The sequence below is a fragment of the Xenopus laevis genome, chromosome 6L (genome assembly GCF_017654675.1).
Source record: "Xenopus laevis strain J_2021 chromosome 6L, Xenopus_laevis_v10.1, whole genome shotgun sequence".
Classification (NCBI taxonomy): domain Eukaryota; kingdom Metazoa; phylum Chordata; class Amphibia; order Anura; family Pipidae; genus Xenopus; species Xenopus laevis.
The window spans coordinates 33,196,475-33,224,232 of record NC_054381.1 but is presented as its reverse complement, the minus strand read 5'-3'; the positions used below and the strand labels follow the sequence as shown (position 1 = coordinate 33,224,232).

The 27,758-nt window shown below is 37.3% G+C and overlaps 1 protein-coding gene across 8 annotated transcripts in view; it reads right to left on the bottom strand.

The window, feature by feature from the left end:
* LOC108718845 (cytoplasmic dynein 1 intermediate chain 1) overlaps positions 1-24,113 on the bottom strand; it is a 234,933-nt gene extending 210,820 nt beyond the window's left edge. For 2 of the 8 annotated variants that reach the window (XM_041565904.1, XM_041565905.1), the window contains exons 1-7: positions 23,794-24,108; positions 15,004-15,251; positions 13,294-13,410; positions 9,600-9,714; positions 8,789-8,924; positions 4,816-4,875; positions 2,549-2,664 (exon numbers count right to left, since the gene is read on the bottom strand). In XM_041565904.1, coding sequence (XP_041421838.1) covers positions 2,549-2,664; positions 4,816-4,875; positions 8,789-8,924; positions 9,600-9,714; positions 13,294-13,410; positions 15,004-15,243 — 784 coding nt within the window. In that variant the 5' untranslated portion in view covers positions 15,244-15,251; positions 23,794-24,108. Of the gene's footprint in view, positions 1-2,548; positions 2,665-4,815; positions 4,876-7,642; positions 7,667-8,788; positions 8,925-9,599; positions 9,715-13,293; positions 13,411-15,003; positions 15,252-23,793 lie in introns of all 8 variants that reach the window. The other 6 variants (XR_005961759.1, XM_041565902.1, XM_041565903.1 and 3 more) reach the window with 6 other exon arrangements.
* Between the last annotated feature and the right edge of the window lie 3,645 nt (positions 24,114-27,758).

Below are 27,758 nucleotides of genomic sequence, written 5' to 3'. Positions count from 1 at the left end.
TGGAGCTCAGTGCAGGCTTGGCAGCATGTCTGTTCTCCCATAATGATCCGATCATCCCACCCCCCTATTGCATTGTTATATTTTACAATATGTTACTTTAAAGGTTTTTATTTTCAAAAAATAAATTGCTTACATTTGTCAATATCTTGTTACATCTACTACTGTTTTGATGTGATATGAAACAGCTGCTGGCGGGTAATTGATTTTGGTCCTTGCCATTTGGGTCTGGTTAATAAAGGTTTTTCTTTTCACATGCCCACTGCGGTGGCTGGCATCTGGGGTAATCTATGTTTTGGCATAATATGGCAAAGACGGGTTATCTGTTTGATTAAACATGATTTAAAGGAAAACTATACCCCTCAAACAATGTAGGTCTCTATAAAAAGATATTGCATAAAACAGCTCATATGTAAAACCCTGCTTCATGTAAATAAACCATTTTCATAATAATATACCATTACCATTGAAGCCAAGATTGAATAAAATACACTACATTCAACCTTATGTTTATTATGTTCAACCACATCTAAATTATATTTTTTTTTACCTAAAAGGAGGCCACAATAAACCCAGCAAAGCTACAAAAGGTCTAAAATGAATCCCCTCTTAATCCCCGCAGTGCAAAGCAGACACATCCCGTGAGTTCAGAATCATTGACTATGTCCGTGTTCATTATACAAGTATATGTGCAATAAAAATATGCAGAGAAGCAATGAAAACATCTCTGGTTTATTAATAGATATCCTACAGAACCAGTCGATTTTGCCCCTGAAATGACACTTCAGTCCAGTATTGTAAGTAAATAAGTGCTCACAAGGTCTCCAGCTTAGAAAATGTGTCTCCAATTATTTTACCCAGGTGCAGAAGTTTCTCTAAGTTATACAAATGAAATCAACGGAACAAGACGCAGGCCTGCAGTGTATTACTCACTCATTGTGATATCATTTTAAAAAGCCCTTTCCGTCATTCTCCTGTTGCATGCATTATATAAACCTATATTTCAAGAGTTGTGCCCATGCCCCAGTTTCAGATTTTTTTACACCACCCTACTCCAAAAATATTGTAATCAAAATGTATGAAGAGCCTTATTTATGACATTGGAGCATAATCATACCAAGGTTGTGTCTCTTTAGCAGATCCTTGCAGCAGGATAAATCCTCTATGTGTCAGAATAACAACAACCCCCAAACCATCTCCATCACCACCACACACACATATCCAATGATAACGTACAGTAAAGATATTCACTTAATTTTAAATCTCTGGTATAATTTTATAGGAAGTGGGGGGGTGTAGAACAGCTGGCAAACAATAGAGAACAAAGGTGCATTATCCAGTGATTCATCCAGTGATTCCTCCATGTTCATTCTACCAGGGAATGTTACTATTTATGGTGAAGAGCAGTGAAGATTTAGTAGGAACATAGTTTTACTATTCTACCATGAATCAGACAGAGGGGAAATTATGCACACAATATCTATATTTTTTTTTTCCTTTTGCATTTTTAAATCAAAACAGCATAGCCCAGATTTATCTAAAAAAAAAATGGAGCTATAATGATAGAAATAGGAAAGGGTTCATGACAATATTCACAACATGGGGCCCACCAGCAGATTCTCTGATGTCCTGGTGGTCTAGTCCAGCCCTGCCAAGATCCATAGAAAGAAATGGAGGCATTCTGAGGGTTCATAAAGGAGGACTAATGTTGGGTGGTGCATTTTACTACACTGAAAAGCAGGAGTTAAAAGACCTAACTCTTCTCTATGGGAATTTTACCCACAGTCTCAATTTTGGTTGCAAAAGTCCATCAAAGTCCAGTAGTTTTTATGTCTGGTTACTGACTATTTGATTTTTTTTTCTTTTAGAAGTCTAGAAGGCTTACAAACTACCAAATATCAGACCCTTGCATATTCCTAAGCATATTACCTACAGGATATATTAAGGGTTATTTACAACATCCCTTCTCCCTACTGCTCTTACCTTTGTCATGCCAGAGGGGGTCTGGGAAAATGCATTTCTGGTTTATATCCAGAAATTCAGCTCTTAAAGTTACCAGAAATTGCTTTTTTGATGCCCCTGGTAATGGCAGGCAGTGGCAATGTTTTTACCTCTACTCATGGCAGGTGCACCCCTACATCCCCAGGCAGAAGCTTCTGCCCATGGACTGGCTGTGCAGGCCGGTTTTGCCCTTACTGTCTGCCATAGGGTAAGTACATGGACCTGTTGTGGCCTGCATCTACGACCACTCCCAACCTTGAGTTAAAAAATTAATGGGAGTAACCTTGTGTGCCTCCCCATCCCTCATGCATACAGACCTGCCAAAGTAATCGTAGATGACCACAGACACAGGCTTTATTTAGAGGCATACCTCACTAGTGATGACCAAGAATTTAGATCTCATACACAATGACCTGTTACAGAGGTCAGTTCCTTTGGACTGCACAATAAAAATCAGACTATAATCAGCACCCTGAGAAAATAATACTCCTCACTTCATGCAAGAGTATGTGCTACTGTTCTAAATGTTAATGAAATTATTTATAGTCACCTTCAGTCTGGTGGGTTGTCACTGGAGTTTGTGTCTCCTTTGAGTACGACACTACTTCCCGAGGCAAGAAATCCACTTGAGTGACTTTAGATACTCCAAGCTTAATAAGTCTTCTTCTAGAAAATTAAATACATGCTTATTATACACTAGCATGATGACCAGTCATGCCCAGTTACACTGGGTCAGGGAAGTCAGTAGAGAAAAGAATTGTTCTGTGTTCATTTAGTATTGGAAACCACAATCTCAGCTCCTGAGTCACTTATTCTGTACTGGAGCTAGATAATATTACAGCTGATAATATGTTCTAATTGTGGATTCATTTGCAAAGGGAAGGTTAGTAAGGGATATTATCTGCTGACTATTTTATGCCATGTCATAAAATGACCTACATCCAATGATTATACATTTTAATACTACACTTTCATGCCAATGTATGTTTAAAATGTATTTATAGAGCTGTTTTTCTTTGCAAAAACAAAGTGTGGTGCCCCAGGCTCCAGAATCACTAAATAACAGCTTTCATTCACCCACCTCAGGATACTGTTTAACAACAGCTGTAGGCCCATTGTACAATATCCATAATGTATATGGTAATAATATTTAAAGGGTGGTTCACCCTAAGACTAAAGCTAGGAATGCTGTATTTTGTATACTAAATATGAACATGAACTTACTGCACCACAAGCCTAATCAAACAAATGATTTATGCTTTCAAAGTTGGCTACAGGGGGTCACCATCTTGTAACTTTGTTAAACATCTTTGCAAGACTAAGACTGTGCACATGCTCAGTGCGGTCTGGGCTGCTTAGGGATCGTCATAAACAAAGCTGCTTGAGTTCTGCACGGCTGGGAAGTAAAGCGGAGGCTCCCCCTGCTGTTCATAAGTATGATTGTTTCCCTGCTCAGCAGTTATCGACTGTCTGACAATTTCTATCCACAGCAGTAAATGAAGGGAGAATTTCACTGCATACAGTCAGGTTTCTTATAAAAACGGTACACATTTTTTAATTAAGGTATATTGGAGAGGTTTCTTTTTCATTAAAGAAAGTAAAAATTGGATTTTATTTTTTTGTCTTTACATGCCCTTTAAGGTAACTTTTAGTATGTTATAGAATAACCAATTCTAAGCAACTCTTTAATTGGTTTTGATTATTTATTTTTTATAATTTTATATTTATCTGCCTTTTTCTTCTGACTCTTTGCAGCTTTCAAATGGGCGTCGCTGACCCCTTCTAAAAACAAATGCTCTGTAAGGCTACAAATGTATTGTTATTCCTAATTTTTATTGCTCATTTTTCTATTCAGGCCCTCTCCTATTCATATTCCAGTCTCTTATTCAAATCAGCGCATGGTTGCTAGGGGAATGTGAACCCTAGCAACCACATTGCTAAAATTGCAGACTGGAGAGCTGCTGAATAAAAAGCTAAATAATTCAAAAACCACAACTGATAAAAAATTAAAACCAAGTGCAAATAGTCTCAGAATATCACTCTCTACGTGATACTAAAAGTTATTTCAAAGGTGATCCACCCCTTTAAAACATGTTTAAGAGCATATTTACCCTTTATTTTTTCTTTGATGAGAAATAAAATATAAGTTACAAAAAAAAAGAGCATACCCCCCAATGGGCTCTGTATCCCTGGGAGCCCTGGAAATTGCCCACTTTACAATATCATAAAGCATTTTAAATGTTCTGTTCCTTTGGGTGCATTTAGAAATCCGTTCATCTTTTAATTTGGCAACAACTACTTTTTGTACTCCATAGACCCGTGGTTTGACTGATTTCTCAGGAGACAGATTACAGGACCCAAGAACAGGTTTAGACTCAGTAACTCACTTCATGTTTATTACTGTTTTCTATAGTAAAAAGAAATGTCACTGTATTATAGGGATTGTTCACCTTTGAGTTAACTTAGAAAGATGTAGAGAGACAGTTTGCAATTAGTTTTCATTTCTATTATTTGTGGTTTTTGAATTATTTAACTTTGTATTCAGCAGCTGATACACTCTCCTAGATGTGTCTACAGCAGCCAGGAAGTTTTTGTGATGTTGTACAGAGATAGTAGTTACAATTGGCAGTACACTGAAGTTTGCAAATGGTTGTACACCTAGAATCTAGTATGGCGGCACTATGAAAGGGATAAGACAAATGGAGAGAAACTGACATTATCTGACTTTAACAGTAAAAAAATACTATTGTTATCTATTACAGTGGGGTTATTTTGCTTTAAAGGGCATGTAAAGTAATATGTACACCCAAAACATACCCGAGTTCTGAGTCCGAGTGAAGCTGCAGTACTGAAGGATCGGTGTCCCACTGCAGAGTCCTGTGTTCATTTCCGAATATGAAGAAGAAACAGATATCATTATTCCATTTGCTAATTGTTACCTGTAGACAACTAATAGGCAGATAAGTATACCATGTGTACATATGTATCGACATAAACACAAATTCCCTCAGGCATGCTCTGATGCTGAATAATGGCTGCCGTGGAATGAATGGATGGGAAGCATTCGCTCATGATACAGAGCAACTGACAGACATTAGTGTCAAATATTTCATGACAGAATGACAAGGCTTGCTATTAGCATGACATCTTAGAGACTTATCAAGTGCAAAGGAGATTAAAAATGAATGCATTACGACATTGGTTTATTTTTAGGATTTTCCCAGTGTGGAATTATAAACACTTATCACTGTGTCAAAACTATAAGAAAATAATATTAAAGATTATATTTTGAGTAGATATTTCTCTACTACATAAAGATGTTTTTTTTAATATACATAAATATTTCCTCTTAATGCAAGCTATGCTATGGGCTAACAGCCAGGGCCCAGGGTCTCACTTGAGGTCCTGATATACTGTATGTCAGATTATAACACATACATTGGACTGATGGTTAATATATCCATCCTTGAAAATATAGAGTATGTGATACCTTTTATTGGCTAAGAAGATTAGAAAATGCAAGCTTTCGGGACTACTTAGGGATCGAATGCTAACACTGTATAATATTCTGCTACATTCGGCCTTGTCTGACAACCAGCAAGAACTGTCATTGCAATTAAAAAAGATCCAAAAGTGGCAATTTTGCAAGTTAACTGGTTAACTAGTGAGCTCCTTTAACCCAAGATTTTCTCCTGCTGCAAAATCCTTACTCAGTCCTAGGCCAATAAGCTAAAAGAAATAGGAAAACATGCCCTATGTGCAACAGAGTTTGCCACACAGTGTTAACTGTATTCTATAAGGAAGCTGCATTGGATGTATTTTTAACAAATGGACATGTACTGAATATTGTCCTTATTCCAATGGTAACTGAAAAGGCTTTGGGGGTTAATTGCAGGCAGATACAGCCAGAGCCTGCTAAAGCTAATACATTTATTCTTTGTAAAACGGAACTGACTCAAAGGCTGACGGCATCATTTTGCCTATTTATAGAGCAATGGTAAGACTAACACAGTGCCATTTCAGGCACCACTCCATGGGTAGGATATTAAAGAAATAGAAAGAGTGCAGAAATTAGGGATGTAGCGAACTGCCGATTTGGTGTTCGCGAACGCCGTTCGCGAACACCGGCAAAAAATGCGAACGTTCGCGAACAGTTCGCGAACTTCGAACACCCGCTAAAATCGTTCGATTCGAACGTTCGAAGGATTTTTCATTCGAATCGAACGTTCGAAGGATTTTAATCGTTAGATCGAAGGATTTTCATTCGAATCGAACGTTTCGAAGGATTTTAATCGTTCGAACGAATGGAAATCGTTCGAACGAATGGAAATCGTTCGAAAGAATGGAAATCGTTCGATTTTAGCGGTCGAATGGTCGAATGGTCGAACGATTTGTATTCGAATCGAACGCGAACTCAAAATGCGAACGTTCCCAAACGTTCGCGAACATTAGGCGGACGCGAACGGTCGAAGTTCGCGCGAACAAGTTCGCCGGCGAACAGTTCGCTACATCCCTAGCAGAGATGTGCAATTAAACTTGTAAACATAATAGAACAATTAAACTATGAAGAATGAAAAATCAGCATTGTTTTCTATAGAGAAAAGGTACAGTGCTTGCAAGTGGACATATCATGATAACTCTTATATCATACGAAGATAGCAAGAAAGACATTTTTATTTCCTTTGTGAGGAGATAAGACATCTTGACGGGCAACATATCAAATATTGCAGTTAGTATTATCCCTTTAAGAGCAGGTCTGTAGTTAAGAAGGTACCTAAAAGCCCATATTTGCCTTGGAAGAGGTCTTGCCAAATAATGAGATAAGTAGGGATGCACCGAATCCAGGATTGGGTTAGGGATTCGGCCAGGATTCGGCCTTTTTCAGCAGGATTCGGATTTGTCCGAATACTTCTGCCCAGCCGAACTGGATCCTAATTTGCATATACAAATTAGGGGCGGGTAGGGAAAACTCGTGATTTTTTGTCACAAAACTAGTAAGTAATATATGTATCCCCTTCCCACCTCTAATTTGCACCTGCAAATTAGGATTTGGATTCCGTTCGGTATTCGGCCAAATCTTTAGCAAAGGATTCGGTGGTTCAGCCGAATTCAAAATAGTGGATTTGGTGCATCCCTAGAGATAAGCAGGTATAGTCTTTCTCCCCCAAGGATAAAACACTTTTTTTTTACTTTTTTACTTTTACTTTTTTTTACTTCGTTAGGACTGACATGAGTTTGCTCATACTTTCTACAAACCATGTAACTAAATGTGCCTCCTTTGTCAGATGTGGAAGTTTCCCATTTAACCTTCACCTTTAACTAAATGCATCTCTATTATAAATTGTGGAATTTCCACCTTTGACTTGTAGAAGGTAATCATCTAGTTTCCCATTTGAGTCATATAAAGTGCCTGGGTTTAATATGTTAGATCTATGTATGGAGAAAAGAGAACTCTGGGTGGCTGGAGCTCATTAATAAACCATTTCATATCTCATACACTATAACAAAACCTACACTGTATTTGTGAAACATAGTTTAGAATCTGGGTAAATTTGATAGCTATGACTATTCTCACAGAATGACTCCTTCTGACTTTTCTATCAAACATCTCTCAGTTTTGCACAACACACAAACCATTTCTTACCCAAGTAGGCCACTCTGCAGATTCCTGAGAATGGGAAATAGAAATGCCATTTTAAATAAAGGCCAATTTAAATAACACTATACATTTTGCAATAAGAATCACATCTCATGATTATTTGTCAGATAGTTTCTTGTATGAGCTATGATTAAACTGATAATAATAAATCGTGTTCTTCAGTTGCTGCCTGTGTGTGTGTGCATGTACAGATAAATTATCCCGTGCATGGGTCTCTTGCCGCTGAGACAAGATAATGGTTTCATCAAGGTATTGTCACTGCAGACCACAATGCATTATTTGTCATGAAGATCTGGCAGTTGTATGATAAATGTATGTGACTGGATGACCGGCTGTCTACAAGCACAAAATGACTATTAGTGAAATAGTATATAAGTATTATATGACAGATGTATGGTATTGGATGGCTGGTTGTTTACACACACAAAATGACTGTAATGCTTAGATAGGTGGTTATGGTGAAGCAAATCATAGCCTGCACAAAATTACATTTGGAAAGCATTTTCCCTTAAAAGGGTCATTCTGCATGACTTGAATAGGCTGTAAAGAACCCTCTAAAACACTGGTTCCCAAACATTGCTCAGAGCAATGTTACAGAAAGAGGATAGTGTCCCAGTCTGAAGGACAGTTACTGTGAGATGTTCTTTAACATTGTTTTGAGGCCAACTGCCTGTGCTCACAGTCATCTCTGAAAAAGTACAATAACAATATAGAGCCTTGATAATATTAAAGTTGAGTACACTAAGGGGCAGATTTATCAAAATTTTAAATTACCCCCTCACCAAAGAAAAACTCACCCACTTTCTATTCATTCTATTCATATCATATGGGATTTTTAGATGCATAATTGATATTTTGATATCTGATAAATATGCTTCTGTGTTGAGCTCTAATTGCACACTTTGATAAATCTGCCCCATAGACAACAAGGTGAGGCTTCAATGCTATATGTCTTAAAATGCCTGCTCTAGAACTAGAAGGCCAAGCAACTTTCCCAGTATTTATTGTGAACTTCAATGAAAGCATTCTCCAGTATCTATCATGGAAAGTTTGGGGTAGGAAGCAAAGTCATATGCATTGGAAGTACTGTAGGATTTCATGCAAGGTCTGATCATGCAAAGCTTATCTTACCGTCCCATTAGGGTGCCATCTACCGAGTCCTGACTGCCAGCCTCGCTTGGGGTGCTCAGTGATTTCGAAGAGGGAGACATAGGGGTTGGGACTAAATAATGAAAATAACAGGTATCCAATGTTAAAAATGGCTGCACTGGGAGGTAGCCAACCAAAAACCAGTAAAGGAAACAAAAAGGGGCCGATGGACAAAAACAGTAAATAAAATGGAGAAATAAGTGTGGAAAGAAATAATGAAGAGAAGCAGGTAAAAATGTATTATTTATTTAAACACACAGCGGGATAAAGGGTTTAGCCCAGCAATAAAAGGTGTTTTGTAAAATAGAACATGTATCATTTCAAACTGTTCTACAAACAACCCAAGAGTAACTAAAATTATAGGTCAGGTTCTAATTCTATAGCTTATATTTGTTAAAGGAAATGGGTCTTTTTTCAAAAGTTAATAACAAAAAATGAATTTTGGAAGTATCCCCCTGTGTGACGTCAGCATTGCCATTCATTTATTGAGAGAGGTTTGATTCCCTTTATGAACAGAACACATGAGCTTCTTGCAGCTCTGTTGAAATAGGTTTTATAGTTTCAAAGAGGAGGATGCTGCTATGTCTTCATACTTGCAGATTAGGTATTTTATTCATCCTAACTACATTTCCACAAGTGTAACAGTATTTTCATAAATACCCACCACTTTTTTGAAAGTGAAAATGTTACTTTAAAATTGCTATTAACCACACAGAGAAGATAAATATGAATTAGTTATGCATTGGTCCACATTTTTTTCTGAAAATCCAAAGCATACAATATGAAATAGTACCTAGTGGTGGTTCTGGAGATATGCCAATACTCTGCAGTAATGCCTCAGTCTCTCTTCTTTTCCGGTCCAGATCACTATCTTCTGCAATAGGTTCAGCTTTGTGCTGCAGTTCAGCCTACGCAAAAGAGGTCAGAATTGATTTATTTTTATACTTTTCCTTCTTTTAAAATATTTTTCACCTTAAATGTAATGGGAGGCTCATGTTTTCCCATCAGGTATCATATACTGTTTGTCCAGTTAAATACAGTGCTGCAATTATCAAATAGCATGACGCTCCCAGGGGTTATCTTCAATAGTCTTCCACTAATATATGTCTACTATGTCTTCTTTCAATATATAGTCCTATTGATCTTCATTTTTTCAAGCTATAAATGAAGATGATTGTTATTAGATTTTACTTGACATCAGAAAACAGGACCCTTGTCCAGGTATCAAAATTTGTATTGCATATAGATAAATTTTATCCAGATATTTGGCTTAGATCAGTTATGTCCCATTCTGCCACTTTTTTTGTATTTTTGTGGATGAGAGGATAGCTGAGACCAATGGACACTCTACTGCAAACAGGGTCAGACTGGGCAAGTTGGACACCCGGGAAGAAACCTGGTGGGCAACGACCCAGACCCGCTCCCTGCACCATGACCCTGCTTCTAAACCTCCCTACCTGGCTCCTGCTACGGCCATAAGAAGAAAGGGGTACACACAGGGGGAACGGAGGGGGTTGCAGCTCTGGAAGTGTGCCAGAAGGGGCCTTTGCAGCTGTGGCAGGGACCCTGAGGTGTCTGCAAAGTCTTGGAATGCGTATCTGAGAATACGGCGAGATGCAGGCCAACAATGCAAAGATCCACAACATCTGGCCCCAGCCTAAGCTTCTTTCCCTTCCTGGATTTCCCCACATTTCAAAAGTAAGCCCTATTGTCATTGTGTAAACATTTTAGCCCTATGAGTGAAAATTACTATTCATTTTCCTGCTGTCTAGACTGATTCAACCCAGTTCATTTGGTTACATGACCTAGAGTTCAGGAACATTCAGTTCTGAAACCAATACAAGCACAGTATAGCAGTGTTATATACCCTTGGGAGCAATTTATAAAGGTTTTCTTGAGAAAACAAAGTCAATCCCATTTTATTGCATGTTTGAATTCAGTATAAAGCAACATCAATCTACACAAACTTGCACTTCTCTACAGCTATTTGAATAGTTTATACAAGTTACATTTGTTGTCACATTTTTGCTGTTGTCACTTGAATCCGGGTTCATAAGAAAAACAATTTGCAAGTCTGTTTGTTTTCAAATATCTAATGCTTTTATTCGTACATTGTAATTTTCAAAACAATTACAGCAAATTGCCCAGCAGATCAACAGTTGTAAGGAAGCGCTCATTTCTCAAACACCAATTAGAACCATTTCATGTGTTTGGCAATCTTTAATCAGTTTTACTGAACTAAAGAAAATGTTATGATTGCCTCTGGGTAGTTATCAATATTACAATGCAAATACTGGCTATTCTTATTCAAATGTTGTTGCTCACAGTTGGATGAAATAACCAGGGTAGAAAAGATAATCATGTTCTCCTCCATGAATAAAATGTAAATACAATATATAAAAGCATATATATAATATATTGTGTGCATGGAATATTTAATTTTTAGGAAATTTGTATAGCTTTTGTAGCTGATATATATATAGCCATATATATATATATATATATATAGTCTGTTGAAATCTGAAGCAGCAACATGACATTAGTTTGGAAATTGATGTGCTGCAGTTCCCATCTTCCCATAGAAGTTCATATTTAAGATTCAAGTTAATCATTAGTGCAGCCTCCACTCAGATGTTTCAATGCAAATAGAGAAAGTACTTCCTGGCCCTAATTTGCATATGTAAATTAGGGTTCGGATTCCGTTAAGTATTCAGGAAAATCTTTCTCCGAATGATTAGTGGATTAGGTGCATCCCTAGTATGAACATTCTGCACACAGGCCTACTGGCTCTCCCATGATATGGTGAAACTAACTGCTCGTCTGTAATGTTAGAATATGAAGCTGGCTGAGCTTTCAGATCACGTTTCTAGTGATTATGGGGGACTAGGACAGAAGAAAAATAATTTGAAAAGATTATAGGAGTATGAGACAAAACAGTAGGGGGCAGATTTACTAAAGGGTGAATTGTCGCCAGCGACTGCTTCGCACCCATCGCTACACTTCGCCAGGCGCAAATGTGCTCAGACTACTCTAATTCACTAAAATGCGGAGTTTCGTCATGGGCGCCGAACGCTGGTGACTTTTCGATAGTGAAGATGCGCTAGCGTTCATTTCTGCCTATCAAAACTTCGCTAGGGATCTTACGCTCAGGCCAATTTGCATAGGGCGGGAAATTTAAAGTTGTATGGACGTCTTTATGTTAAATGTTGGTGCATATACTTACAAATTACACTTTTAAAAACACACGTCCAGGGAACCTTAATAAAGACAATAGAGTTATTCTAATGCCCTACACATGTGCCCACTGTAAAATTAATGATCCATATGTTTGCAAATGCATGGGAAAAACCGTTACCCCAAAAAAGTTCAAAAAGGTCAGGCAGAAAAAAGGAAAAGACTGCAGCATTTTTTGGACTTTGATGCATTTTCGTCTCACAGACTATAATGTAAGTGACAGAAGATTGAGAAAGATCTAGCTACTTTAATGCCTCGTCTGAGGGGGCGAATGCAATTCTGGCGACAGAGGTAACGTTCAGTAAAATCCTCACTTTAGTGAATTTGCGGAGTAACCACTGTTCGCCAGAGCAAAAAGTCACCTGTCGATAGAGTGCGAATGGCCGCTAGCGCCAGTCTCTTTTGCTAGCGAATTGGCGCTTTCGCCTGTTAGTAAATCGGCAATGTCCCTGCGGGCGGTAACGCTAGTGAATTTCACTAGCGTTAGCCACTTCGCCCTTTTGTAAATCTGCCCCTTGGTGAGAGGAAAAAAGACAAAGGTTCAGCATACACAGAATGTGAGGGGAGACATATTTGAAGTAGTACAGAAATACAGAATGGCAGAGAAAAGAAAAGAGTGGGAAGAAAGAAAAAGGTAGAAAATACAATAAAAGGAGGATGCTGGAGCCAAAGTCAAAATGTAACGGAGGAAATTGGTGTTTTGGAGGAAAGAATTGCATATGGGTTAGGAAATGGGAGAAGGGAGGGAAGGAGTAAAATAAGGTAGAAATGTATAATATGTACCTTATCAGTTCAGAGTTTCTCTTTATACTTCCTTTCTGTGTATTGTCTATACCAGGGGTGGCCAAACTTTTGGCTCGCCGGGCCACATTGGAAAAAGAAAAATTATCTGGGGCCACACATGAAATACACAAACACGTTTGATTTGTAAAAGTAAAGGAAATACACAGAAAAGAACTACAATGCCATTTGGATAACCAGATGGAGCTATACACTGGAATATGGGACACCTGGATATTAAATAGACTTATTATATTATTATTACTAACTGGGCAATGGGCAGAGTCCCCCCTCCTCCTATATCCTTTGCGACATGACGTTTCCTCGGGAAACAAGCGTTTCAAGCTGGGCCGCATTCATATGCATCTTGGGCCGCATGTGGCCCTCGGGCCGCAGTTTGGACACCCCTGGTCTATACAGCACACACATACATATAGAAATACATCATTATATTGCAGATATTTTCCACATACCTCTTTCTTTTTTCTTTCCTCCTCCTTTCGTTTCTTTTCCTCTCTGATTTGTGCCAAACGCTGCTTTTTGCGTTCAAGTTCAGCTTTCAAATCACTTTTGTCAGACATTGTTGGTTCCTAAAAAATATGAACCAAAATATATATGCACTACCGTTAACCATATACATTGTCTTGCTTATGTATTGCAACACATCAATAAAAGTTAAAAACAACATGAATAAATTAAGAATTTTTAAAATTACTTTGTTAATACCAAATTGTCACTGTGTATTTGATTTGTACTCATTTTGTTTTTAGGGGGGGGGAGGGGATGTTATACCACCAGCGGTGTTGTTGACATAGTTATATATTTGTAGCATGAAATACATGACTGTAGGTATATATATATATATATATATATATATATATATATATATATATATATATATATATATATATATATATATATATATAAATAGAACTTGATGGATGTGTCTTTTTAAAACCGAACTGACTATGCTGCATACTATATTCTTTCTTAGTGTCTTTAACCCCCATGCTCACATATTTGAACATTAAAGGGCATGTAAAGTCTAAAATAGAATAAGGCTAGAAATGCTGTATTTTGTATACTAAATATAAACATGAACTTACTGCACCACAAGCCTAATCAAACAAATGATTTATGCGTTCAAAGTTGGCTACAGGGGGTCACCATCTTGTAACTTTGTCATTTTTGTAACTTTTTTCATCTTTGCAAGACTAAGACTGTGCACATGCTCAGTGTGGTCTGGGCTGCTTAGGGATCATCATAAACAAAGCTGCTTGAGTTCTGCATGGCTGGGAAGGCGGGGGCTCCCCCTGCTGTTCATAAGTATGATTGTTTCCCTGCTCAGCAGTTAGGGACCGTCTGACAATTTCTATCCACAGTAGTAAATGAAGGGAGAATTTCACTGCATACAGTCAGGTTTCTAAAAAAACGGTACACATTTTTTAATTAAAGTATATTGGAGATAGGTTTCTTTCTCATTAAAGAAAGTAAAAATAGGATTAATTTTTTTTTCCTTTACATGTCCTTTAAACATTTCAATCTTTTTAAGCCTGAGAGTGCCTTCATTCTATATTGTAAACACAGGCACCCAGGTTGGGTTTTTTGTTAATAATTCTATATCAAAGTGGAACTGTGTATTGCTTATACACAGATAAAAGGGGAATGTGGAATAAAAAGTCTGTGTTTTTAATTAACATACAGCGGCACTTTTTTCAAGGGTTAAATTTAGAATACATTTTTTTTAAACTCCCTTAAATTTAAATATATTCTAAATTTGACTGGAGGGGGTTATTTAATAAAAAAATCTAATTTCTAAAACTCTAAAAGACTAATTTTACAGACCCACAAACTCGAATTGAATTTGATTCGAATTGAACTAAACTCGATTTGTGTTTTTTCTCCGCTGCAAACTAAATACAACTACAAATTGGTCACTAGACCTCTCCCATTGACTTATACAGTAATTCGGCAGGTTTTAGGTGGCGAATAGTCTAATTCATAAAGGGCCAGAGTTTGGATAATTCCCAGTTGAATTTGACAGTTTTGACCATAAAAAAATTAAAAAATTCAAATTTTCAATTCAACCCTTAATAAATCTGCCCCATACTGTACAAGCAGTGCCATGTGACCCTTTAGAATAAGAGCTGACATTTGCAGTTGTTCATATTTAAGTTGCCTACCTGAGGTCTTTCGGGCACTACGGCCTCAGAAACAGCAGCAGTGGGCTGCGAAACGCGTACTGGTTCTGTCACTTGCTCTTTAAGGCGTCGACTTTGAACCTTTGATGTTGGCACAACTCGACCTTGTTTCTCGTGAGATTTGGCTGATTTATCCTGGCTGCTGCTAGTTACTGCTGATGCCACACTCTCTGGCTTCTTCAGATCTTTTTTCTCTTTGGTGACTCTCTTTTTTGGGGGCATCACAAAATCTTCAATTTTCAATTTTCACCAAGAAAAAAATAAAAAGAATTTTTTTTAATCCAACTCAAATGCAATTCATGCTTAACACACACCGAGAAGGCATTGTCAGTTTTCAAAGTGCAATTTTTGAATGCAAATCACCATGTTTTGTGGTGTAGTGTTCCCCACAGTTTGTGTCCATTGTCCATTCTTTCTGTTGCAAGTATTGATAGCTCATAGTGCAATTTACATGTGGAGGCGCATTTTTCAAAGGTCAGTTTTTGAAATCTCGATTAAACTCACTTTCTCTAATATCACAAAAGTTATTAAAAGCTACAAATATGAAAAGTACGAATGAAAAAAAACATGGATGATGCACTAAAAAAAACCTTGAGAAAAAAAACAAAAATATGGTTTTTTTTGGACAATTACTAGCGGGAAAAAAAACTGAAAACCTCTAAAAGTCTGATTGATAAAAAATGGTGCAATATCAGCGCAGTTCCCATTGACTTCTATAGGACCTCAACAGCTTTTACCTGGGAAATTTTTGTATTAGAGGTTTGTCGTGGTTTTAACACTTAATAAAACTTAAATTTTTTGAGTTTTAGAGAAATATAGAAAAAACACCAATTTTTAGCGATTTGTGAAAAAAATAGAAATTCGAATGTTAGTAAATCGGACATTTTACATATTTGGACAATAGAACATTTATAGATACTTGTATAGGATTTTGAATGTATCGGCACAGTGCATAGCATGCAATGTAATACAGTGGTTAATGATTTCCTGAGAAGGTCAGTCAAGTTTGGGATTTCATGAGTTACCATATTATATCCCATTAATATGCTTACAAAGAAACAGATCAACGTATAATGCTGGCTAATATTGACCACAAGGTGAGCAATGTGGCCTTTAATATATAAACAGCTACTGTACATATTAGGGAGCTATTTATAAGGTTGCAAATTACAGAAGCCAGAAAAATAAATATTACCTATTATTATTATTACAGGTATGGGGCGGGGCCTGTTATCCAGAATGCTTGGGATCTGGGGTTTGCTAGATAATGGATCTTTCCATAATTTGGATCTTCATACCATAAGTCTACTAGAAAATCATTTAAACATTAAATAAACCCAATAGACTGGATTTGCTTCCAATAAGGATTAATTATATCTTAGTTGGGATCAAGTACAAGCTACTGTTTTATTACAGAGAAAAAGGAAATAATTTTTTAAAAAAATTTATTATTTGGATAAAATGGAGTCTACGGAAGATGGCCTTTCTGTAATTCAGAGCTTTCTGGATAGCAGGCTTCCACATAACGGATCCCCTACCTGTATTTAAAAACTTCAGCATGTTGAACCCCTAGACTGTCTAAAGTCAACAACACAGAATCAACATTGACTCTTGTTTTAACCTAAGGTTTAAACACGTGGATTGAGTGCAATTAGGTGACACATTAATGGTAGAAGTTCCACTGATCTGATTATTTAATCTTCTGGCTGAAGATATGTGCATGGAGGTGAAGGAGAGGTGTGCCCCCCCCCCATTCCATTTCCCAAAAGGAGAAAATTTAGCAAAATAACAATTCAAGTTTAAAGCAGTGCCTATTACTAACAAGCACATATTATTACAGCTTGGTATGTAGGACCTAGAGATCCCTTTAAAGTTCAGTGCACATTTATACAAGTTCATTGTCCAAGCCAGACTTGATCACACTTATAGGGGAATATTTACATGGCCAAAGACAAATGTTGAATTTTTGCCTATTTAGTCAAGAATGGTAAAACAACATCAGCACTTTACTAAAAGACGAATACGCCAAGTTTTGGTAAATTCACCTGGCAATGGCAAGAATTCACATATTCTACCTGGAAATTTCCCCAGATCTCAAGCGTGAATTTTTGCCCCGTGGTAATATCTCAGGTTTAAACTGAATAGCTACCATTATAAAGATAGATTGGTTGCTTTTGCATCTCATTATTCACATGACCTCCTGCATGCTAATTTCCCATAAACTTAATTTCTTCATGGTAAAATTTTACAAAAATGACATGCTGCAGCGAATTGAGGCAAACTTTGATGAAGTTAGAAAATCCATGCCCCATAATGTGTGTCCTTATTTTCTGATATGAGAACCTGACCAAAAATTGGCTAGCTCAGCTGATCCCTTCTGTGACCAAATATAAATACATATTGTTTCTGTTTTAATTAACTCTTATGGAGCATTTGCATTTGTATATAATTGTATATCTCCTGTTCTGTGGCCACACTTAACTACTCATTCATCTCAATAAACAGGAGAATGGGCATATTGGATACCAGCTAGCCTACTTTATGTCCATTTATAAATAGGAATATTTATTTATATTTTTTGATGCAGAACCCTGCACATACAGTATCCTTCACACAGAGAAGGACTCTAGAAATCAGATCAACAATACACTCCCAGGCTTCATCCCCTGCTGACTCTTACATTCTTATCTATCACTGTCAGATGCTTTTACTGCATGAGTCTGACCCTACTGTGCCACCGAACAAGCCGATGCCATGCATTGCTAAAACTTTCCTTTGTACGTGGAAAATGACTGTCTAGCAGCATGTTAAATCATGGTTCCTAGCAATTATCTCCTCTCAAATAACAGCAGTCATATCATTGCATTATGAATGGCAGCCAAGTAACATGTCACTCAATTCACAGATTCTCTCTCTGAAATATATTGTGTCTAACCCTGCAGAATTATAGCAGTAAAGTGTCTGGCATAAGAAAGCTTGACCGGAGGAAGAACTACTAAATTGGCAGTGTGTGCAAATGTCCTGCGTTTCCAATGTGACTTTTTAGCAACCTGTTCATGCAGCAAGGCAATTGCAGGAGCAAAATCTGTGTTCTCACCCTCGGACCCTTCACTATTCAAAAAAGGTTGCCTTTAAGCAAATGGCTACATAATATTATTGTCCTTTCTTCACTTTATTCTTCTAGTGCCAAAGTGCTGGAGTGAAATGTTAATTTACACCAGAAAATAGTTAAACTGCAATTCGCAATAGCCTGAATACTGTTTTTTTTTTATTTATGCAACCCAATGCTAAGTCAAGTCAAAAATGTTAGAGTAAAGCTATTTTGTCTAACTCTATAATGCTGTATTTGACACAATAAACTACAGCAAAATGTTTTAAAAAAGGCAAAAAGAGTTACGCCAAATTGAATATTGGCATAGGTTTTCTGATGAAATTTGGAGTCTAAATTATGCACAGTTGTGATTAGACTTTCACACTTTATAAAGGCAATTGTTTATAACCCACTTATTAAAACAGAGCATGATAGTATGCCAGCCCATGTGTGGTGGAAACATGTTAGAGAAAAAGCCATCTCTCTTCTGATTGGGCATTTTACAAAATGTATTGTGACACTCCAAAAAGTTGAGTAGGTCAATAAATGAAGGAGTCTCAAGCCTTGGCAAAAAAATGCAGATTATAAGCAAACTATTGTAAAAACAGATCTAAATTGCCTTTCTGCATTTATATTAATGCTGCCCTTTTTGTATTATTGCTTTCTTTATCCCCCCTCCAAGTATCTGCAATTTTGTTGCAAACCCTGATCTCCGTGACCCAAATGTTTTGCACCATTCACATTGTTTAGATGTAGGACAGTTAACACAGTTCTGCTTTATGCCAAGTGCTGTTGAAATATTTGTATAATTACATCTGAAGATAATCTCTTTTTAATACCCCTTCTGCGATTACTCCAACTCTTTATCTCTCAGCCTGGTTTGAGGAGATATGATTAAAGGCTAAAATGTGAGTTTATAATGGCAGATAAATACAGAAAGAACACCGGTTCTGCAGTTATCTGGCAATTATATTTGGTATCTCTATGCTTTAAACGGAACATGTGCAAAAAGGGATGACTGCAAAATTAATATGCATGGCATAAAAGTAAATAATCTTCTGGGAAAGTGCTGGAGCTATGGATGGGTTTTGAGGGATTATTAAGTAAAAAAAGAAGAGCAGAGGAATACAGTGGCATGCTGTAATGTGCAAGGCTGTCAATTCCCCTCTTTAATCTTCCAGATGAATTATTTTAGTCCTTTTGACAAGTTATAACCTGAGCCAATTTTAAAGTTGTGTGAGATGTTTTGGGTAAAAAAAATTGAAATTAATTTTCACTGCATACTGGTATTTGTAATACAAGTATGGGACCTGTTATGAAGAATGCTTTGGACCTGGACACGATACATTCCTAACCAAATTAACAATTTATTAACAGTCGCAGGGTACGCATGCAGAACATTCTTCTCTATGGTAAAGTGGTCAAGGCACATTCAGTAACAGAGCATATCACACACTGACACTTCTTTGGAGACAGATTTGGCAGGGATCCCACTTCACCTCTGTGACACCTTTAGTGGACTTGGAATATCTCCAGTGAAACCTTTAGGGAAATCCTCTAACCTGATTCCCTATCCATTATGATGCCTACACTAACAGGCAGTATCACCTGGGAAAGATACTTCCAAACTATTCTGCTATGTTGGAGCTCAGAACTGCCATTTATAGCTCAAACTATCTGACTTACAGACAGGACAAGAACCTTAACTGACCATAGCAGGGGAATCCAACCAGTATGTATATCCACGAAATAGGGAGGTCAACTCTATGGACCCCTACACTGTACATAGTATTCTTTTAATAATGGATCCTTTAATGGATAATAGATCCCATACATGTATACCAAAACTATCTGTTAAACTGCCAAGAATTCATTATAAAAGGACAGGAGCCGCCATCTGAAGTGAAAATATATTTTCTCATTGAAAACAAGCCTAGAGATCATTTCTATATATTGATAGATGAGATCCAAAAAAAAGCATAGGAAGGAGGGCCATCTGTCCCAAATACTCCATCTTATCCACTGTGCCATTAAAAACAAATGATCCATTTTGCCCTATCCCTGGACTTCTAAGACTTATATGGCTGTTTCCAGAATGAGCACTGAAAAACAATTGAATAATTCCATGACCTCCTCTGAAGTAGACATTCTATACATTCTACATGAAGGTGTCAGTTGGACAACCAGAATCCCCCCCCCCCCCAGTTCTGGAACTTGATGCCAGCCCGCGAACAGGGAACTGAGGAGGAAAGTTTGCATGTTGGGCAAAACCTACCCACAGACCCCGACAGCAATCATCTTCTGCAGGAACTACAAGAATGTTAGTTCTTTGGTCTTTTTTAATTTAGATCTTTTTTGGCAAAAGTTAAAAAAATTAGCCTAAGTCAAAAAGCTAAACCCAAATTAGTGCGGTGTTGATCATTTTCAGGATATAGTACCAAGTTCTTCCGAGGAAGGCCATCTTTACCTCATGCTATTGTATGTTTATATGTAATCTGTACATATATGTACAGTACACCCATATATTGCACAGCAGGATATGCTAGAGCTTTATAAATATGTTATAATAACAAAAATACTTCTACTAATACTTGAAAATAATAATAACAATAATATGTCTACTAGTATATCTACAGTTGTACCAATACTCTTAGTACCAACTGACAGCAGGCTGATTCAGATTCAAAATGCATAATAATTTGGCATCAAAAACATTGGTTCCTAAAAAATTTTCAATCTTGTAGTTATCTAGGTTTTATCTTATTTAGTGTTTAAAATTAATTTCATTTAATTAATACAATTTACTAAGCTATTAATTTTTTTTTATAAAAAAAAAAAAATAGTTGATCAGAACAATGATGTTTTCATTTTAAGTATATTGGATTAAATCAACTGACCCCAGAACGGTAATATTCAATTTGGGTAGAGAGTGAAAAATCAGTTCTACTGGAATGTTTTGCAAATAAAATTAATTTTAGAGTTTTTCACTTACTGTGTTTTTGTATTTCTTTCTCAGTCTTTTGCTCTGTTCTTTAAGGGAGAGATCATTGCGGAAGCACAGCCTATTTAAAGGGGTGGTTCACCTTTAATTTAACTTTTAGTATTTTATAGAATAGCCAATTCTAAGCAACTTTTTAACTGGTCTTAATTATTTATTTTTTAGAGGTTTTTTTTTGCCTTCTTCTTCTGAATTATTCCAGCTTTTAAATGGGGGTCACTGATCCCATCTAAAAAACAAATGCTCTGTAAGGCTACAAAATTATTGTTATTGCTACTTTTTATTACTCCTCTTTCTATTCAGGCCCTCTCATATTCATATTCGAATCCCATATTCAAATCAATGCATGTTGTTTGGTTAATTTGGACCCAAACAACCAGATTGCTGAAATTGCAAACTGGAGAGCTGCTGAATAAAAAGCTAAATAACTTAAAAAGCACAAATAATGAAAACTGAAAAACAATTGCATATTGTCTCAGAATAGCACTCTCTACATCATGCCAAAAGTTATTAGCAAAGATGAATAACCCCTTTAAGTCATATTAACCCAAAAGACCAGGGTATATTAAAGAATTGTAGCTCATGTGCCCCTACAGGAACTGATCTCTGCAGCTGTATGGGTTCACACATACGGGTGCTTATAGTTCTGCAATCGAACTGCATGTGTGGGTGCAACCAAACATCTATAGAAAATGTCTTTCTCATAATGTTGAAACTACAAGGTCTGCAACTCCTGAAGGCCTCATCCATAAGATCAGGCTTAGCTAATAAGAAGAAGAAGACACAGAGGAGAGTGACCATACAACAGCACAAGACCACATGGCAAGTACTTTTATAAATGTCTTGGGGTGTTTCTTTTATGCTTACATTATAGTAGGGGGGTACATTTTTTTAAAAAAAAATTCAGATTTTGAGTGACACTCCAATTTTGCACCTTTCTTATTCTGCAGTAGTTGATAACAGCTCAGTTAAATATATATATATATATATATATATATATATATATATATATATATATATATATAACAGAAATGTAAAAAATACCCGCACTCCTTCACATGCGTTTTTTTGCCGGGTGCTAGGTCAAATGTAGTTATATATGAAAAAATGGTAGAAAGGACCAGCACTCCGTGTTCCAAAAGAATTCAACGGTTTATTCAAAACTCACAGTGTCTCCAACGTTTCGACCCTCTTTGGGGTCTTTATCAAGGATAAAATGCTGTGTGTTACAAATCTTTAAATACCCACAAACCCTCCACAAGTGACGCCCTGAAGTGACATCATAACCAATCTATCTATTTATTTATCTATTTATGTATTTATGCACATATGTCTTAATGAAAGATATCTTTCACTCGATTTTAAAACTTTTCACATCTATGATATAACGATGTAATTGAATAATTTGATTGGTTATGATGTCACTTCAGGGCGTCACTTGTGGAGGGTTTGTGGGTATTGTGGGTTTGAGGGTCGAAACGTTGGAGACACTGAGACACTGTGAGTTTTGAATAAACCGTTGAATTCTTTTGGAACACGGAGTGCTGGTCCTTTCTACCATTTTTTCATATATATATATATATATATATATATATATATATATATATATATATATATATATATATATATATATATATATATATATATATATATATATATATATTATAACCAATTGTAGAGTACAGGTATAAGACTCATTATCCAGAAAGCTCCAAATTATGGGAAGGCTATCTGCCATAGACTCCATTTTTAATCAAATAATTCAAAATTTTTTACATTATTTCCTTCTTCTCTGTAATAATAAACCAGTACCTTGTATTTGCTCCCAATTAAAATGTAATTAATCCTAATTGGAGGCAAAACAATCCTGTGAGTTTTATTTAATGTTTGAATGATGTTTTAGTAGACTTGAGGTGTGGAGATCCAAATTATGGACCCCTTATCCAGAAAACCCCAGGTCCCGAGCATTCTGTATACAAGGTCTCACGCTGTACTTTAATAAAACATTTATTTTGTAGCAGTTCTGCTACTGTATGAGCAAAGTAAGATTACACAGGTTACTTTTATATCAGACAGTGATGAAATGAAGGATACATTTCACTGGCAATTTCACATCTATTATATTGTGTGCGCAGTTGTATTCCACAGAACAAAGTATGCTGTATAAAGTAATGCTGAGCAAGTTCTAGTCGTTTCCAGCATTGGTGAAAATGGGCTAGAAAAGAAGCAAGTCCTATGGAAATGCATTTACATATGAGTATTTTATATTGTTTCAAGGGATAATAAAACGATTAAAACGCCAACTGATCGCCACACTGTATCTGATGCAGTGAAAACACCTGATATACTAAATTTTATCTTGCAGAGCCAGTCCTAGAATATACAGTCAGTCCTAGAATATGAAGCCTACAGATAATCAAGTGCAAGCATTTGAGCAGTGATGAGTCAACCTTTGTGATATAAACGTACGTATTTTTAATGTGTTACTAGGGAGTATCCCTTTCCATACTGCAGCCAGGATGTCTCTGTGATTTACAGAATAACATGCAGCCTGCGTATGTGCTGTTATTGTGCCAAGCAAATGCTAAATACCATCATTTTCTATGCACAGAAATAATGAAGCAGGACTGTGTTGCCGTAGGCGCTCAACATACAACATGCTCCTTATCATGCAAATATTTACCTTCCTCCTCTCATATAGGGTGCTCCAGGGGTTGAAATGGGTGGGGTGGGGATGCAGACAGAGGCAAGAGATGAGCTTTAAGTCCTTGTTACAGCAGGATGGATGCTCACATTGAGTACTGCATATCCCTGCCTGTGAATTCGCTGTCTCATGCTGGCCTTGGCTCAGGCTTATTAGCATCAGACCATCCCTCTTCTCCTCCTCCTCCTCCTGTTTCTGCTCTGGATGCAGGCTCAGTCACTACAGTACCAGCTCACTCCCTGAGGGTACCAACTAGTAACTGTCCCCGGGTGTAACACCCCTGTGCGCATTCCAATTGCCATTGTGTGTGGGTTCACCTTGTAGTCACACATCACACTGGGAAAACCCCACTGCATAGAGGCAAGGCTAAGAGGCATGTTTATAAAGGTAATCGAAATACAACAAACAACTTTATAAAAACACACAAATGATTTAACAATTTTTAGGGTCAAAAAGCTAATTAATTAACCCCCATTATAAATATGCCCTTAAAATAATCTGAATGTACAGCACATGTTGCTTACAGTTACAGGATGTTCTAACAATTGGGTGATAATGTAAAATATTATGTAAACATAATACATTAATCTGTGGTTTTTTTTTGCAGAGATATTATCTCCTTAGTACAGGGCAGCACTGACATCAAGCACATGCATGGGCAGCGCTAAAGCGAGTCACGAAAGCGCTACTGACTGGGAAGGAGAGTTCCCCTTTAAACACACGCAGCTCCTTTGCCCAGCGTGGACGCGCATGGCGTCTTTGCGCAGGCGAATACGTGTGATGTCATGGCGCAGTGTTCATGCGCACACGGACTGCCTTATATAACAGCACCTCCCCCTTCAGTCTTCCTCTTGGCGCACATAGCAGCTACAGGCGCAACCTCCCTCCCACCCACCCAGTTATAAAAGAATTTTGTCTTTATTGTGTATTTTATGTTTTACAATTTAAAAAAAAAGTCTGCACTTGTGAACATTTAACTGAATGTAAGTTTATATTTAAGTGTAATTGTCACTTTATGGCGGTTATTGATCCTTTGCCTGTATTCGGCTTTGTTATAAAAGGGGACACCACATGCCCACTGCACGCAGTGGCCGGCATTCGGGGTAAGATAAATAAGGTGTCATGGACTTGACATTTAACTAGATGTGTTTTGAAATGGCAAGGATCTGGTAATATAAATAAAGCTGTGGCCGACCTTCACCCAGAATTCTGTTTCAGTGTGTTTATTATAATCATGGAGTTAAAGGGTATCCCCATCTGGGCAAATGTTTAGGTTCCCTTGTTGATCAACATCTTCACAGTCTTAGCAGCATATTACCAACATCATTGTGCCAGATGATACCAAATAATAATGCAGATTGAAAAATTTTTCACCAGTTAGTAAGTTGCACAACACTGCTTAGGCACAGCTATTATATTGCAGGTGCACATCCATCCTCACCCTAACCAGGTTCAGTTTTCTACTGTATATGGGGGGAATGTAATAATACTCTCAAAATTGTGCACTTTCACATGACGTTTCTGTGCTCACGGGTGCAATGTGCAAAGGCAGCAGTGTAAATTATAAAGGATCTATTGATGCTAGGCACAAGGCCATATGGGCTAAACCAATATTATGTAGCATATTAACTTGTGCAACTTGAGTTTATTTTTGCACCCACATTACTAGATAAGGCCCCAGTAAGAATATGGGGATAAATTTGTATTTCAGGCCTAGACTAGAGTGGAATATGCAGGTTATAACTGTCATTATACCTGAACATATAAAGCTGCAAGGCTGGAAGGATACATTGCAAGTATACACAGTATTTACAGGTGCAAGTGAAGAAATTGTAGTAGCTGAGATATTTTTAAATTTTTTTGCAAAGCCCAGATCCAGATCAGCTCCAGTCAGTGACATAGCTAGATGTTATTGGGTCCCTCAGCAAAAACCATTTAGGGCACCAAAACCAGGGCCGGAACTAGGGATAGGCAGGAGAGGCACATGCCCTGGGGCACGTACCTTCTCTGCCGCCTACCTCTAGTCCAGTCCCCTCTCTCCACTCACCTTAGTGGTGCTTGGCAGTTCCCTTATAGTGAGAGGGACTGTCCTCATCTGTTAATGCTTGTGCGCCTATTCGCATCAGGGGTGGGAGGGGTTGCCTAGGGCGCCTGGAATACTGGAATGGAAAGTTTACTATTCAACTGCAAATACTGTATCTATGGACATTATTGTGCTAGTGGAGCCACCTAAAGTTAGGTTCCCCTGGATCACTTTAGGGAGAAGCAGAGCAACTAAATGACCACAACAACAAGGGCAGCAAATATATTTTGTAGATAAAGAAAGGGGAAGGGAAACCACCACCAGTATTAAAATGCACTAAGCTGTAGTCAATGTTTTATATCACAGAGAGATTAAAAAGGGTGGAGGAGTGTGTTTTTATGTAAAGACTGAATTAAAAGCATGCACTAAAGAAATAACCATTGCTGGCACTGGTGAGGAAGTGGAATCCTTCTGGGTAGACATTTTGACTGGGAAAAAAGGTTACAAGGAAATGTATCATTGGTGTATGCTATAAACCACCTTGTATAAGTGAGGAGCTACTCTTACAAATAGAAGCGGCTTCACAACTAGGTCAAGTTATTACTATTGGTGACTTCAATTATCGAGACATTGACTGGGGTGATGGGGTTGCCAAGACAGAAAAAGCTAGTAGGTTTGTAAATATGCTGAATGACAACTTTTTATTCCAGCTCGTTCAAGAACCTACTAGGAATAATTCTCTTTTGCATCTTGTAATAACTAATAATACCGAACTCATCTCTAGCATTTGTGTGGGTGAGCATTTAGGGAATAGTGATCATAACATGGTCTCCTTTGAGATTCTGTTGCAGAGGCAATTCTATAAACACTAAGGGGCACATTTACTTAGCTCGATTGAATAGAATAAAAAATACTTAGAATTTCGAACGTTTTTTTGGCTACTTCGTCCATCGAATTGGCTACGTCGACCTTCGACTACGACTTTGACTTTGAATCGAACGATTCGAACTAAAAATCGTTCGACTATTCGACCATTCGATAGTTGAAGTACTGTCTCTTTAAAAAAAACTTCGACCCCCTACTTCGCCAACGAAAACCTACCGAACATCAATGTTAGCCTTTGGGGAAGGCCCTGCAACATATAAAGTGGGAAGGCTTTTCACAGGGTTAAACACAGAACAAAAATGGTAAGTCTTTAAAATGCTGCTTAATAAATATACATGTCGATATATTCCCCTTGTAAGCAAGGAATGTCGTTGCAAAACGCAAAACTTTTTTGGTTCAATAGAAGTGTTCAGGCAAGCTAAAATCAATATGAAAAAGGATATTGCAGCAAGCAGTAAAAAGAATAATAAATTATTTTTTTAATATGCAAATAGTAAAAAAAATTAAGCAGCAAGGGGTGGGACCCTTAATATCAGAGGAGGGTGAGCTGGTTGATGAGAACAAAAAAAAAAGCTAGTAATAGATCATACCAGACTAACTAAATTTATTTTTATAAGAAGGTGAGCAGGGACCTCTATTCTGGGATGGCAGTGGATGTGATTTAATTAGATTTACTTAGACTTTTGCTGTGCCACACAGAAGGTTACTGGTTAAATTAAGGAATGTTGGCCTGGAACATAGTATTTGTACCTGGATAGTGACCTGGCTAAAAGAAAGACTATAAAGAATGGTGGTAAATGAAACATTTTCTAATTGGACCAGTGTTGTAAGTGGAGTACCGCAGGGCTCTGTACTAGGTCCCTTGCTTTTCAACTTGTTTATTAATGACCTGGAGGTGGGCATTGAAAGTACTGTTTCTATTTTTGCAGATGATACTAAATTGTGCAGAACTATAGGTTCCATGCAGGATGCTGCCACTTGGCAGAGTGGTTTGAAGTTGGAAAACAGAGCAGCAAACTGGAAAATGAAGTTCAAT